Genomic DNA, 15,042 nt, shown 5'->3' on the forward strand with positions numbered 1-15,042 from the left:
CATGCAGCTACACCTACAATATAGATATGCATCAGGTATTTGGATACCAAGGTTAATTATTAATATTGCAATGGACTATCTACCCTGAAAATGTTAATATATGTGAAACCTAGATTCAATTAACTGAAGATGGTCTTCAATTCAGAGTTACTCACGAGCAGGGTCAGATCCTCTAAATTTAGAATACTCTTTACAGTATCCTTAGGATTCATGTGCTTTCCACATTTTTTCATGTGCTTTTTACAGCCTGAAAGGAGGCTGTAGCGAGGGGGGAACTGGACTCTTTTCACAGACGACCTTCAACAAGACAAGAGGACACAGTCTTAAGTTGTGCCAGGGGAGGTTTAGGTTAGATATTAGAAAGAATTTCTTCACGGAGAGGGTGATCAGGCTATGGAATGGACTGCCCGGTGAGGTGGTAGATTCTCCGTCCCTGGAGATATTTAAAAAAAGACTGGATGTGGCACTCAGTGCCATGGTCTAGCAACTGCTCCGGTGGGTCAAGGGTTGGACTTGATGATCTCTGAGGTCCCTTCCAACCCGGCTAATTCTATGATTCTATGATTCTATGATTCTATGATTCCCAACTCTATCTCTCCAAAGGCCAAATGGTTTTATATGCTATTTCTTTTCACTGGGTAATATAAGTTCTTGCCCTTACTCCCACCTTTTTGGCTCTCTAGCTAGTTTACGAAGCTGATGTGGGACTAGTTGTTCAGAGTGATGTGCCAGAATAGAGCTAGAATATCTGGTGAAGAGCCTTCTCATCTAATCTATGAATCAATAGATGTCTTTCATTGTTATTAAACACTTGGCATAGAAATTGCAGTTACAAAAAGCTAAGCATGCTTGATTGCAGGAGGAAGCAAATCAGAACAGGCTTAATCTTGCACAATAAGGGTTTCCTCTGTGGTGAAAAAAAAAAAAATCAGCCTACTCCTCTTTCTAACTGATTTACATGCTTACTAACCTGACTCTCAGTTATGCAAGTTTGGAGACTACTTAGGGAACTGATCTGGGTTAAGAAGTATTCCTATACAAAACACAATACAGACTCAGGTAACAAAATTTTCTTTTTTTGCAGTGCTGTTGAACTGCAGGTTCCAGTGAGAAATATATCAGGCATTATTTTATTTCTGTTCTAGAATACCTCACAGAAAACTTAACAAGAACACACACATATGACTAACCCAGGTTACTTTTTCCAGGCTCTTGGCTGAGACCAGGTTGGACCGGTCTGAACAATCATTTTGATAGAGTAGTGGATTCAAGCTGTTCTTAGAGACTACTGTCCCACATAGCCTGGAGATAAAAAACTATTTAAGCAGACATTAAGCAGAAGCTGACAAAAAAACCCCACAAAATGAAACAAACAAACAAACAAAAAAACAACCAAAAAAACCCCACCTAGCATAAAACAAAAGTTGTATTCATTTCAGCTCTTCTCCAGTCTTCCTCAACAATGTTGTTGATGGGGGGGAAAAAAAAGTAAAAAAATAAAGAGGAGAAAAATCAAAACGAACATTTAAATAATTTCAAGTGTCCTCTCTGCACTGCTTTCACAGTTTTGCAAGTTATATGAGGTCTCTAATCTCTGCCTGTGTTAAAGATAAGCAAATATTGAAAGCAAGCCAAGCAGCACAGCGTCCATGGGTTCACGTCTCAGTTAAAAAGGAACCGTGGCAGCTCACACGTCTCCAGAACTACTCAGAGTCACCGAGCTGGAAGGAAGTAGCCACGTCTCTGTGGCACCGAAAGGAGAGCAAGGAAGGAAGTAAGTAATTAAGCCTGAAATTTTTAGAATGTTAGATCTGTGATTTAAATTATTCTATTCCCCTCTCAGTAAAATACTACTAACTGCATGTAGACTTCTTTGTAGACCATTTTGGCACGTGCTTGAAAGAGAAAGATCCTGACAGGATTAACTCCTGTAAGGAGAGGAGATCAGGCCAAGCTGTTTGTGTGATTTTACTTAAAACTTGTAATATATGTTAATGAATTTGCGACTTTTACTGTATAAATACCCTAGCCCTTTCCCTTAACCCTGGGAACTCTTTGTCCAGCTTGAGCTGGGAGTTCCCTGGATCCAAAAATAAATACCTTTGCTGTTTAAAGGCTCAAAACTCTGTCTCTAAACAGTTTTGCTGGCCTTTTTGGGCTTCATGCTAATTGAAAGAGCTGCAGAGAACGAGGGGCTAGAGCTGGTCCTTGGCTTGAGAGGAGATCAGCTGTCCAGAGCAATGTTCTCTCAGTGCTGGTCCTGGAAACCAGACTCTCTCATGGGTTTTCTTCTGTATCATTCAACAACAACAACAAAAAATAGGTCTCAGCTGTGAGATATTTAACTAAGCAGAGAAAAAAATGTGCAGTAGTTATGGATTTAGGCTTTAAACTGGCAAACACCATTTTTTCTGCATTTGAAGTCAGTTTTGAGATGCATTTTTGAAATGGATAGCTGGCTAGTACAAGCACACCTGAATGTTTTTTCTCTCATCATATACACTAGATCATTCATAGGCTTTCCAGGAAGTATGGCATGGTATATTTCCATGGTATATTTCCATGGTATATTTTTCCATGGTATATTCAGACATCTGTAAAAATAAAGCAGAGCAATAACTTTTGTCCCGAGTGATATAAAACCTCATGGTTTTTTGACAGAACAAGATCAAGAAGGTTTCTGTATGCTGTGAATTGAATGTGTACCCTTCTCTTTTCCTACAAATTCCTTGCTCTTTCTCCTGTATCACTAACACACTTCACTCATTCTCCTTAACTTTGCATTTTTAGGACTTCCCCAGCTTTGTTATCATCGCAACTCAAATTTAAAATCCCCTGGGTTTCTAAAGGTGCATTTTTCTCCTCATTCACGGGAGGGTGGTTTCAGCTAGTGAAAGGCAGTCTTGGACTTGAGGCTGAATCACCTCATGTGCTCTAATGCAGGCAGCTCCTTTCACCATGAGGTGTGGCAGGCAGCCCCTGCCCACAGGCACCGCAGCGCTCAACCTTCCCCTCACTCCCCTCCCTTCTCTCACTGCCCTCACTGCCCTGGCCATGGCCCATACCACCAGCACAGTTCAGCTTGTTTAGTTCAGAGAAGAGGAGGGTGAGGGGAGATCTGAATCCTCTCTACAACTACCTGAAAGGAGGTTGTGGTAGGGTAGGAGTTGGTCTCTTCTCTCAAGGAAATAACAATAGGACCAGAAGAAATAGCCTGAAGTTGCACCAGGGGAGGTCTAGTCTTGATATCAGGGAGAATTTCTCTACTGAGAGAGTAGTTAGGAACTGGAACAGGCTGCCCAGGAAGGTGGTGGAGTCACCATCCCTGAAGGTGCTCAAAAACCATGTAGATGTGGATGTTTAGGACATGCTGTAGTGGGCATCGTGATTTTGTTGTTGGTGGTTTTATTTTGTCTTGTTTTGGTTTGGTTTTTTTCCCCTGGGCTGATGGCTGGATGTGATGATCTTAGAGGTCTTTTCCAACCACAACCATTCTGTAGTTCTGTGATTTGGTTAATCTCATAAAACAAACTTTGAGACAAAGTTTGTCTCAAAACTCGGTAGCACTGAATGCCCAAGGGGCTGTTTAGATCAGGGGCTGCCAAAACCTTTGCCACATCTGAGAGACATCTGTGTGTCCCCCTGCAGCCACTGGAGGTAACTTGGGCACATCTACCAAGGGCAGGGTGGGCAGTGGGTGTCCCTGGGGTGGTAGAGCCTGCTGCACCCCTTCCCCTGCCAACCAGTCCCAGCCCAAGCAGCCAAACAGCAGGGATCCCCAGTGACCTCTGGGGCATCAGAGCAGGAGGGCAGGTGGAAGGGCAATGCTCCCTCCAGAGGCACAGCTGCTGGCATGGTTTGGCATGGCATGGCAGGACAGGGACACGTGGGGAAGTTCAGAGAGCAGGAGGGCAGAGCCCCATTTCCAAGGACTGCCTGGTGAGGGGAGCTAAGATCTCCCAGCTCCTGTACTCACACAACTGGCTGATTCAGCAAATCTAGGCAAGGGTCATATCCTTCTGATGGTGGAGCAATGGTGATATCTGGAGGGTGGAACACTGGCAAACGCAGCAGTTCAAGAGGGCATGGGAATGGTCACATTGCAAGGGGAAGGCAGGAGACAAACACCCAGACAAATTTCCAGAGACAAAAGCCTCTCTTCCCAAATCTATTTTAACCCACATAAGATAATGCTTGTCATACCAAAGTGAACTTGTTTGTGTAATTTCTATATTTTTTAATACATATATTATATAATACTATATTATAATGTTATATATAATTTATATTCTTATTAAATTATTTATTCTTATTTATACCATTTTATGATTCTATTATTTCTACCAAGGCTTGTGCATTGTATTATGGTACTAATATATAGCTCATCTACAAAGCAGAGAGGGAGAGACTGAAATATCAAGCTCACTGAAATCCGTGGTGGTATCATTCAGCGTGCAGAACAGACACAGAACAAAGCTTCCAAATCTAAATGCTCCATTTGTCTCTGACTCACCTACAAGTATCAGTCTCTTTGTTACTCTTCCTATGATTCCCCAAGCATTTGCTTTTCCCTAGTTACCACAACAGTAGTGATTAATGTCTTTTTCTGGCAAATATACAGCAATGGTTTTAATGAGACACAAGACAAGAATCTCAAGAAAATGGTAGGTGTGTTTAAGATAATAACGTGTTTGTGATTTCCCATGCTAGTTTACAAAAATTATGTTTTCTATGGGAGAAACAACAGTAATGAGACAGAGAAGAAGTAAAAGGAGTCAGAAATTGCATTAGGACATTCTGTACACAGTTTCATTCAAAAAATTCAGAATTAGAACTTGGTAGTTAAGCTAAGTCTGTTCAAGAGCTACTGACATTCCAAAGAAAACTCTAGTCAACCAGATCCTAGAGGAATCTTAGCAAATTATGCTTACAAAGGTTGCCTTGAATTACACCAGTTTTTACATGCATATAGCATACACCTGCATGTAAAGGGTACATGCTTTTTTTTTTTTTTTCATTTGAAATACACCCTGAGTATTGTTCTTATGAAAGCCTGAAAGTTAATTTCAGTGTATTGCTTCCAGAATTTAACTGAAATGCATTTTGTTAAAATTTGCCATCATTGAATTATTTGTTTAAATTACTAATTTGGTTGATTTGTTGTTTTGTTTTTTTGGTTTTTTTCTGTGAGATGAGAACCAAATGAAAGCTGTGACTTAATGTTTTCTCATTGCAGAGTATCTGCCTATAAAGACAACAGATTAAGGATGGAACCATCAAAAGAATATCTATTCAGTTACAAAGGGTTTTATTTTTCTGTAACTACTACACCTGAGTATGTAGCTTCCCTGGAGGATTTTGAAATCAATGATAGTGACATATTTATAGCAACTTACCCAAAATCAGGTAAGAATAGAATGTTTCTAAAGGGGGGAAAACAGCATTTATTCACCCATCTTACTATGGCAATGCTTAGGCTTGATAGTTATGCTTTTAGACGGGCATTGTCTCTGAGTATATGCAGTGTACTATTAAGTACAATTCCTTCACAGCCCTGGCCTGTCCAGCCAGACACAAGATTCTTGCTCATGTCCAGCTAAATTGGTCTACCTTTTTCTTGGACTCAGTCTTGCAGGTGTACTGAGAGAAGGCTACAAAATAACCAAACTGACCTCCTGAGTCTCACAAAACACTTAAGTTTCAGTAGAACCAGGTTCATCGGTATTGGAGATGGTTGTGGACTCTCTGGAATGATTTATGGGCTCACACAGAAGATGGTTTGGGGGTTGCTGAATCAAAATTACAACCAAGCAGGAGATCAGAGCAAATGTGAGTCAATGATAGATACCATATTTCAAGGATAATGAAGTACTATTTACCTACCGAGCAATATAGAACAGGATTGTGATGAATTCTGCATTCCTGTTTATGAGATGAATGCAACTGTGCAACAACCTGGCTTCACCATGGTCTCAAATGAAATCTAAATTCTTGACATGATTAGATCTGCATGTTTCCAAAATAGGTTCACCTTGTGCTCTAAAACTGGTCCACACATTTTTCAAGACTGCATTTCTTTAGTGGTTAGCAACTAGTGAGTTGATCATGCAGTGATTTATGATTAGGGCCTTGACATCTCTAGTGCCAATCTGTGCTTGTACTTTCAAGGCCTCTGCTATGCTGACTGTATAGATAGATGAAGGGAAGGCAGTGAATGTTGCCTACCTTGACTTCAGTGAGGCTTTCAACACCATCTCCCACAGCATCCTCATAGGCAAGCATAAGAAGTTTGGGTAAGATGAATGGACAGTGGGGTGAATTGAAAACTGGCTCAAAGATAGAGCTCAAAGGATTGCCAGTAGCGGCAGAGTCTAACTGGAGGTCAGTAACAAGTGGTGTTTCCCAGGGGTCAATACTGAGCCCATCACCCTTCAATGTATTCATCAGTGATCTGGACAAAAGGATAGTGTGTACTCTCAGAACGTTTGCTATGATACAAAACTGGGAGTAGTGCATGAGACACCAGAGGGCTGTGCTTCCATCCAGCATGACCTAGAGAGGCTGGAGAACTGAACAGAGAGAAACTGCATGAGGTTCAACAAGGACAAGTGTAGAGTACTGCACCTAGGGACGAGTAACCCCATGCACCAATATAGGTTAGGGTACCATACCTGTAACACCAGTACCTGCTAGAAAGCAGCTCTGTGGAAAAAGACCTGGATGACCATGAGCCAGCAACGTGTCCTTGTGGACAAGAAGGCCCGTGACTTCCTGGGGTGCGTCAAGAAGAGAATGGCCAGGAAGTCAAGGGAGGTTATCCTCCCCCTCTACTTTGCCCTGGTGAAGCCTCATCTGGAATACTGATTCCAGTTCTGGGCTCCCCAGTACATAAATTACAAGGAACTACTGGAGGGAGTCCTGTTGCAAGATGAACCTCTCTTAGGGCACAGCACTCTGAGGTCCAACAGGTGTTCCAGCAGAAGGGCAAAAATAGTGCTCTGAGTCTTTTGCCCTCAGGACTGGTTAGCCTGGCTCGGTGCTACTGCTCCAGATTCAACTGACCTCCCTGCTGGCTTGCTCAGGACTGAGCTGAGCCTGTGCTTCAAGCCTCGCCTTTTATTGGCCCCCTAATCCTGCTCATGTGCAGTTGGGGCCCACCCTAATCAGGCACAGGTGGTCTTAACACAAGCTCATGCCCACTCCCTGGTAATCAGTGGCACCTGGTTGCCTCATTTCACTACAGAGTCCAGCACAAAGCCATGATGATGATCAGAAGTCTGGAGCATCTACTGTATGAGGAAAAGCTGAGGGAGATGGCCTGTTCAGCCTGGAGAAGACTGAGGGGGGGTTCTCATTAGTGCTTACAAATAACTACAGGGATGATTTCAGGAAGATGGGACTGGGCTCTTTCCAGTGGTGTCCAGTGACAGTACAAGCAGCAATGATCACAAACTGGAACACAGGAGGTTTAACTGGAACACATGCTAGAACTTCTTTACTGCAAGAGTAACAGAGCACTGGAACAAGCTGCCCAGAGAGGTGGTATCTCTGACCCTAGAGATATTAAAAACTCACCAGGATGCTATCCTGTTCAACCTACTCTAGGTAACCTGCTCTGGCAGGGTTTGGGATGGGATGATGTCCAGAGGTCCCTTCCAACCCCTAACATTCTGTGGTTCTATGATTTCAGCTTGGAGAAGAGGAGGCTGAGGGGAGACCTCATTACTCTCTACAACTCCCTGAAAGGAGGTGGTAGTGAGAGCAGGCTGGCGTCTTCTCTCTGGTGACCAGTAATAGGACAAGAGGAAATGGGGTATAGGTCCACAAGGGTTGGTTCAGGTTAGATATTAGGAAAAACTTCTTCACAGAAAGAGTAGCAAGGCATTGGAACAGGCTGCCCAGGGGGCTGGTGGGGGCACCATCCCTGGAGGTTTTCAAAAGATAGGCAGATGAAGAGCTATAGTGGATTTCTTAGTGGTATGGGTAGGGTATACATCTGGACTACATGATCTTAGAGGTCTTTTCCAACCTTGATGATTCTATGATTCTATGATCCTCTCCTGTTTGTGCTCTTGGTAACAACTTCCAATATTCTTTGGTTTTCTTCAGCAGCCTTCTAGACAGACTTCAGATAACGTAACCAGTGTTTTGTTAGCATGCATCAGGGTCACTGAATATCTTGCTGGAATTCACTACACATTTAGAAAGACATTCTTGAGCGAAGACCTGAAGGAATGGCAGGTGTGGTTATGGTGAAGACAAATGTCATATGAGAAGCCTGTGCATGGGTCCTGGGTGACAGAGCAAGAGGACAGGGAGCCCAAGTGATGCTAGCTCTTCATTGGGCAGCACTGGGTGAGCTGTCCAAGTAGGGCAGAGAGAAGGGCAGTACTTAAATAGTAAGGACATTATGGCACTGAGATGAGCACATCTTTGGAAGTAGGAGTGTCATGTTGCAAAGTGATAGGCTCCCCTGGGACAGGAAGAAGTTGGAAGACGATCTTAAACAATAAATTGCACAGAGTGTCATCTGCCTCTCATTCACAAATTTTCCTCTACCCTGTCCCACCATCCTCTTCCTTCAGTCTAAAGAAGTCTAAGTAACTTCCAATCCTTCTGCTGAGCCTCTAGCACTGCACAGAAAAATTGTCCAGGTCAATAGGTTGCTCTGCTCCAAGGAGAGCAAGACAGTCAACACAGCCATGAAATCACTGAGTGTTGTTCCTCTGAATCCTAGGGCTATTTCTCTTTCTTGCCCAGTGGCTTTACATCTACAACATGCATGCAGTCTAATCTCCAGGACCAAGAGTTTCTTTCCCAAATGAGGCCTTAACAAGTAGGCTTCAGTTTCATATTCCTTCTTCTCTGTGCTTGTTGAGAGTAACCCATAGCAATAACTCAATGCTTTTCTGCATTGATTCGAATAATTTCAAGCATCCATCTTTACTGGCCTATGGTATAAAAGGGGGAAGCACCCAGTGCTAGTATAGAGATGAGAAGGCCAGAGGACCTGTAACTAAACAGTTCTGCTCATTGTCCAAGTGGGTAATCATTTTGGATTTGCCTCCCACCATTACCAGCTGGCACATGAACACATAGACTGGCACGGTGGTGGGTCCTGCCTTTCTTGTTCAGACTTGCCAACAGCTGTGACTGACCTTGCCCAAGGAACTTTAGAGAGCCTATTGCCAAAAGCTTTTGCTTTGTAGGGGTTATTTGTGCTTTACAAACTGGTGTTATCAGCTTCATCTCAGAACATCTCACAACACTGCAGGAGTTCTTGAAGCAAAGGTCTTTTCTATATGGACTAAGTATGTGATATTTTTAGGTGCATGGCTCAGAGAGATGCAGCAATTTGTGTTGCCACAAGAGGGTGAGGACAGACCTGATCTATGTTATCTTGGGTGAAGGAACCACGGGTTTAATTGCAGGCTAAGTCTTTTCTGCAGGGATGCAACAAAAGTATGTTTCCCTTCTGCATTTAACAGTCTCCGATACAATTTTTTCATTAGAATGGGAGATGGTATTTCGATTTACAAAGTGAAACTCATCATAGCTGTGCAGAGGCTTTGTTAACAGCAATATACTGTCTTTAGTTAAAAAACAAACACAAAAAAAAACCCAAAAAAAAACCCACCAAGCCCCAAACAAACAACCCCCCCAAACAAATGAAAAAAACAATCAAAATTAATCAAGGTACAAATAAAAAGGTTTCCTTCTCAGGAACTGTATGGACTCAGAACATTATGAGCTTAATAATGTATGAAGGCCACCGTACTGGAGCAGAAAATGTGGACATCATGCAGAGAGTCCCATGGCTGGAATACAATATTGGAAAAACAGATTATACGCAACGTCCTCTGCCTCGTGTTTTTGCCACCCACCTGCCTTACTACTTAGTTCCAAGAGACCTGAGAAACAAAAGAGCACATGTAAGTGTTGTTATTTCTACAATTTCCTTAAAACCAATCATGCCAACTTGCCTCAGTGAATAAGTCCAAATCTCATCTTTTTTCTTCTTTCAGTTTCCCATGTCTTGGCTTAAATATCACCTGCTTCGTGTATGTTTGGAGAACAGGGTCCTTCTAAAGTCCATTTCTCTTCTTTCCTTTTGCCAAATCTCTCAGCTTCAATACTGTTAGAGAGGTGGTGTAGCTAGGACAAGGGGCAATGGTTTTAAACTGGAAGAGTGTAGACATTTGGGAGAAATTCTTTAGTGTGAGGGTGGTGAGACACTGGCACAGGTTGCCTAGGGAAGTTGTGGCTGCCCCCTCCCTGGAACTGTTCATGGCCAGGTTGGATGGGGCTTGGAGCAACCTGGTGGAGTAGAAGGTGTTCCTGCCCATGGCAGTGGGAGTGGAACTAGGTGGTTTTTAAGGTCCCCTCCAACCCAAACCATTCTCTGATTCTGTGATCTCAGTATGGTCTACCAGGTTCAAAGACTTCAACTGATTTTCCCTTTGTGAAAACATCTGTTTCCAGTGAAGTCTGAAAAGGTCTCCTACACTGAAAATGTGAGCAGTATGACACAAAATACAGACAGGAATTGTGAGAACTGCCTTTTCTTGCTTCTCAGTGCTGTGAGTTTCTGAGTACGATTCTCCATCATGAATTGTGCAATAGCTCAGGGTCTGTCTCACATGGAAAATAACTCCTTAGAGACAGGTATAACCACTTGACTAGAAGAAGGCTCAAGGACAGAACATGGACATATGGGCTAGTCTGAAGACATTAACGGGATTCATATTTCAACAGCAAACCCAAAACTGCCTTATCTGTCTTTGCTCCATGGCAAAGGATCTCATACTTTTCTGCTAGTTTTAATTATAGTGGTCCTAATGACTTCTGCACTTCCCATCCCGATTCCTGATGTAGAGTTTTCCACATCTGAGTGAGCAGAGAACTGTGGCAGAGCTCTGCTGTCAGGGGCTATGGAGGAGAGCTCTTAGTGCTGCCACTGTCTTCTCCACAGATTGAGATGTAGTGGGAAACACAAGAGGCTCACCGTTTTCCTCTCAGTACCAGTGAAGTTTGGTAGAGAAAGCTTACATGCAGAATATTTGAAATCCAAATTATGCCCAACAAGGAATGAGAAAATTGTCCCAGAATCACACAGAGAACACTGCCAGAAAACAAGGAAACCGCTGTGAGGGTGATCTTTTCCACCTCTGCTTGAATATGTCACTCATGTTGTTCATATTTTGTATCAAACCATAAAAATACTTTTCTGTGATTTCAGATCAGAGCTTTTGTATTAGGCCTCTACTGAGTTTTCTTGCAATGTGTTGAAGGATCCTTATTTTCTACAGTTGGAAACAATGGTTTTGGGTTTGCTGGAGATAATTAGATAATTTTTCAATTAAGTATGAACAAGAAGCAGTCATGTTAGCAAGTTAGAAAGGGAGTCTGAGAGCATGATTCTTCTGTCTCTCCCTGCAAAAATCTGTAACCTAATAAGGGCGACATGCCAGGCTCTGTTTTCTCTCCCTAATTAGACACTAAATGTTAACAAGCAGAAACTTAACAGAAGCTGGGACATGCTGCCAGTTAAGAGGCAGAGGAGACTGCCCATCTTACTAATGGTGCCTGAGGCAGCAGCTCTCCTGGTGGTCAAGAGTCAGCAGGAGCCAAAATAACCTTTGCTCTAAGAGCTCCCTCTTTTAAGACACCAGTGCTCCTTCTGAAATGTCATTCAATATTTCCCTGCATGCTGCCTCTGGCATAAGGAACACAGGCCAGAAGCTGTGGTCAGAGAATACTGATTCTGTCAACACTACCAAAGCTGGGATTTACAAGATACTCTTATTTATTTAATTGTGACTGTACACAGAAATGAAGCTGGATTGACTTAATGATTTCTAGTGTTGTTATTGCAACTTGACTGCTCTGTGCAAGTGAACGGTATCACTGAATCCTGTAACACTGATCCTGTGAGGAGAGTTAGCTGCAGGCACTGAACAGCTGCAGAAATATCAATACCTATAGACAAACTGACAGCGTTACATTATCCAGAATTTACCTAATGTGATTTGTCACCTTCAAACTCCTATTAAATACTTTTAGTGGGACCTGTATGGAAAAATGTACTGCTGGTCAGAGTAGTGGAGTCCTTTAGTACCCCTGAGACTAATTTTTTTTTATTATTTTGCAGATTATTTATATTACCAGGAACCCTAAGGATGTTATGGTTTCTTACTACCACTTCTCCAAATACATGAATACGCTAGAGGAAATACCGGATCTTAACGTTTTTATGGATAGATTTTTAGCTGGAAAAGGTAAGGTATCTTTTTTACTGAGAAGCCCAAATCCTATTGCACAACCTCAGACTGAATGGATGTTAATTATATCAATAAATATAAATTAACAGAATCCCCACCTGTGCTGTAACCTGAATCCAAAGCTGCAGAGACTGAGCTTGACACCATTTTCAGATTTAAACTGGTTAAAAGGAAGTAGCATACTCATGGCTTTGCTTCTACCTAACAACATGTAGGCAGCTTATTTTTTCTGAATTGGATGCTTATGCAGAATAGTACCATTATGACTGAAAAGCTAATCTGTTAACACTTTCCACACTTGGTTAGTTGAGCTGAACCTGTAAGAATAGACACTGGAGAGCAAAGATGGAGAAGTAGTTTTTTGCTTCTGCCAGTATTAGTTGAGATTAGTAGAAACAAAAGGGAATTTGCCACATAATCTCAGATAATTGTTACAAAGACTTAAAGCATGCATCCCTCGAACTGTCAAAAAATATTACTTTAAAAAACATTTTCAAAGACCTAAATGATTGATAAATCTACTGTTTTACTGATAGCTGTTAATAATATTTCTCTTTATTTTTTCTGCTTTAATAATTTCCCTTGTTAAGTCCTTGGCAGTTCATGGCTGGATCATGTTGTAGGCTGGTACAATCATGCAGAGGATTTCAATATACTCTTCCTTACCTATGAAGAAATGAAAAAGGTGAGATCCATTAGCATCACTGTATTCAACACATTCTCTTCTATTGAGTAAATTTTTTGACACTTTATATTGAAAAGTGGTTAATCCACTGTGGAGTAGATTCAAATTGAGACTTCTGAGATGAAAAGTCATTTGTCTCATTTGCCATATCAATTATTAGACAATTATTAGCTAAAACACTTTTCAGTGTGACAGAAGTTATCTTCAGTCCCACTCCAAAGAAAACCTTTCTGAAATATCAGGGAACAAAACTTTCACAAGTATTTTCAACAGGAATGTCATGTTTATAAGGACAGTTCCACTGAAGAAAAGAATTAGTTAAGGGAGAGGCTCAAAGTACTTGGGGAGCTCTCAAATTGCTGACCAGAACTTCCTGCTTGGTGGCTTTGTGAAACTTCTAGTTTCTCCTAGGTGGCTGTCCTTGTCATGGTGGGCAGCCCTCAGAGTGGCCCAGCCATGGCAGCACAACCCACATCACATCCCACTCCATGGGTTGCTCAGTCTTCAGAGCCTGGCACTGCTCAGGTCCACCCCCTCACAAGGACAGTAAGACTGACAAAACCCCCACGGGCTGAGTGCCTACAGAGTGACAGGAGTGATTCCAGGGGTGACTTTGCAAGGGCATCTTCAGTGAGACACAGATTTTTCACCCAATTGTATGTCCCTTTTTTATTCTGTATTCCACTACCATATGCATTTATTTCTTTGCATCAACACGACTCTTCAAAGTAACATTATTGTAGGATCTCAGAAGCGCTGTACTGAAGATCTGTAAGTTTGTGGGCAAGAAGCTGAGTGAAGAGGAGGTGGACAATGTTGTGAGACAGGCTACATTTGAGAACATGAGAAAGGATCCCAGAGCAAACTATGAGAGCCTGCCAGATGACCTCGTAAAAAAAGAAAAGGGCAGTTTTCTACGAAAAGGTAAAGTAGAAGCAGTCTCATGCAACAGCTATTAAATCCACACTTCCAGTTGTAAAATAAGCCTAGGGCTTCTGGTCTCAGGTGGAATTCTCCATTTTCAGAAGGGAGAGTTCAGGTTAGAGGCAAATTATATTGGTAAGAGCAGTTTTGATGCTAGGACATCCGTGACTGTACTTTAGTTGCCTAAAGATAATAAAAAGATCATGTTTTACCAATTGTAACACAAGTTATGAGTGGCCTGCTACCTACAGGAAAGGATTTAAAGGTTGCACTGAGCCAGGGTTAAGATAATACTTTTTTTTACTGTTTCTTACTTTTCAAGGCAATTCACCTTAATTGTGTGAGCATAGACCTACTTGGCCAACTACCCTCTGAGCCCATATGTGACACCTGTGGGCTCCTGGGCATTACTAACATGTCCACTTGATGATAGAGATGATCTCCAGGGACTGAAGAGAGTGGTTCCTTGAGAGAAAAACTAGGTGTTGCTTTTAATAATTTCTTTTTGATCTCAGCAGAATCCATAAAACACCAGAACAAATGAGATGAATAACTTTGAGAAGTCAGGATTATAAGTCTATAGGTCTATAGGTTTATACACAGCACCTAGATTTGGAAGCTTGCCCTCAAAAGAGCACACAGAGGCTTACTTGGCAGGCTAGCCACAGGGAGATGCTAAGGATGACAGGAATTGCTTCCCCAGACTAGAAGTCATGGCTTCCAGAAGGCTTTGTAGAGGTGCACATTCTGCTTCTCACCTCCCTTTGCTGCCTCTTTCCTCAGGCACTGTTGGAGACTGGAAAAACATCATGACAGTGGCACAGAACGAAAAGTTTGACAAAGTTCTTCAAGAGAAAATGAAGACCCTGCCCATCAAATTCATCTGGGATATTAATGAAATGTAGGCTGGTTTTGAGTTTCATCATCCTTTGGTGTTTATACTAGATGGACATATCTGAAGCACTGAAAGAAGAAAATGCATCCATTTTCAGCTATGTTATAGAAATAATAACAATGACAACTCAGTCAAAAAATGTGAGTTGTCTGAGGAAGCTACTCAGTTCCACCAGTTTTCTGTTTGCAATTTTACAAGGTATTTTAATAAACTTTCTAAGTAAACCAACTTTCTTTCTTCATGTTTGCTTTTAATTT

At 41.9% G+C, this 15,042-nt stretch overlaps 1 protein-coding gene across 2 annotated transcripts; it reads left to right on the forward strand.

Moving 5' to 3' along the window:
* Nucleotides 1–1,694: 1,694 nt before the first annotated feature.
* On the forward strand, nt 1,695–15,013 carry LOC103531664 (amine sulfotransferase). Of its 2 annotated transcripts, none has more exons than XM_030448415.1 (7): nt 1,695–1,774; nt 5,237–5,406; nt 9,724–9,932; nt 12,152–12,278; nt 12,872–12,966; nt 13,710–13,890; nt 14,674–15,013. In XM_030448415.1, exons 2-7 carry the CDS (start codon nt 5,268–5,270, stop codon nt 14,793–14,795), a joined length of 873 nt encoding a protein of 290 aa, XP_030304275.1. In that variant the 5' UTR covers nt 1,695–1,774; nt 5,237–5,267; the 3' UTR covers nt 14,796–15,013. The 2 variants fall into 2 exon arrangements, with proteins under 2 accessions (XP_030304275.1, XP_008495569.1); XM_008497347.2 differs by having other exon boundaries at nt 1,701–1,778.
* The last annotated feature ends 29 nt before the right edge of the window (nt 15,014–15,042 follow it).

The sequence above is a fragment of the Calypte anna genome, chromosome 3 (assembly GCF_003957555.1).
Source record: "Calypte anna isolate BGI_N300 chromosome 3, bCalAnn1_v1.p, whole genome shotgun sequence".
NCBI lineage: Eukaryota > Metazoa > Chordata > Aves > Apodiformes > Trochilidae > Calypte > Calypte anna.

What these genes read in the sequence shown, in the direction of transcription:
- LOC103531664 (XM_030448415.1), top strand. Translation starts at nt 5,268, where the DNA reads ATGGAACCATCAAAAGAATATCTATTCAGTTACAAAGGGTTTTATTTT. An exon ending in CCTATGAAGAAATGAAAAAG is followed by an intron (nt 12,967 to 13,709) that starts GTGAGATCCATT and finishes ACATTATTGTAG; the next exon opens with GATCTCAGAAGCGCTGTACT. An exon ending in GGGCAGTTTTCTACGAAAAG is followed by an intron (nt 13,891 to 14,673) that starts GTAAAGTAGAAG and finishes CTCTTTCCTCAG; the next exon opens with GCACTGTTGGAGACTGGAAA.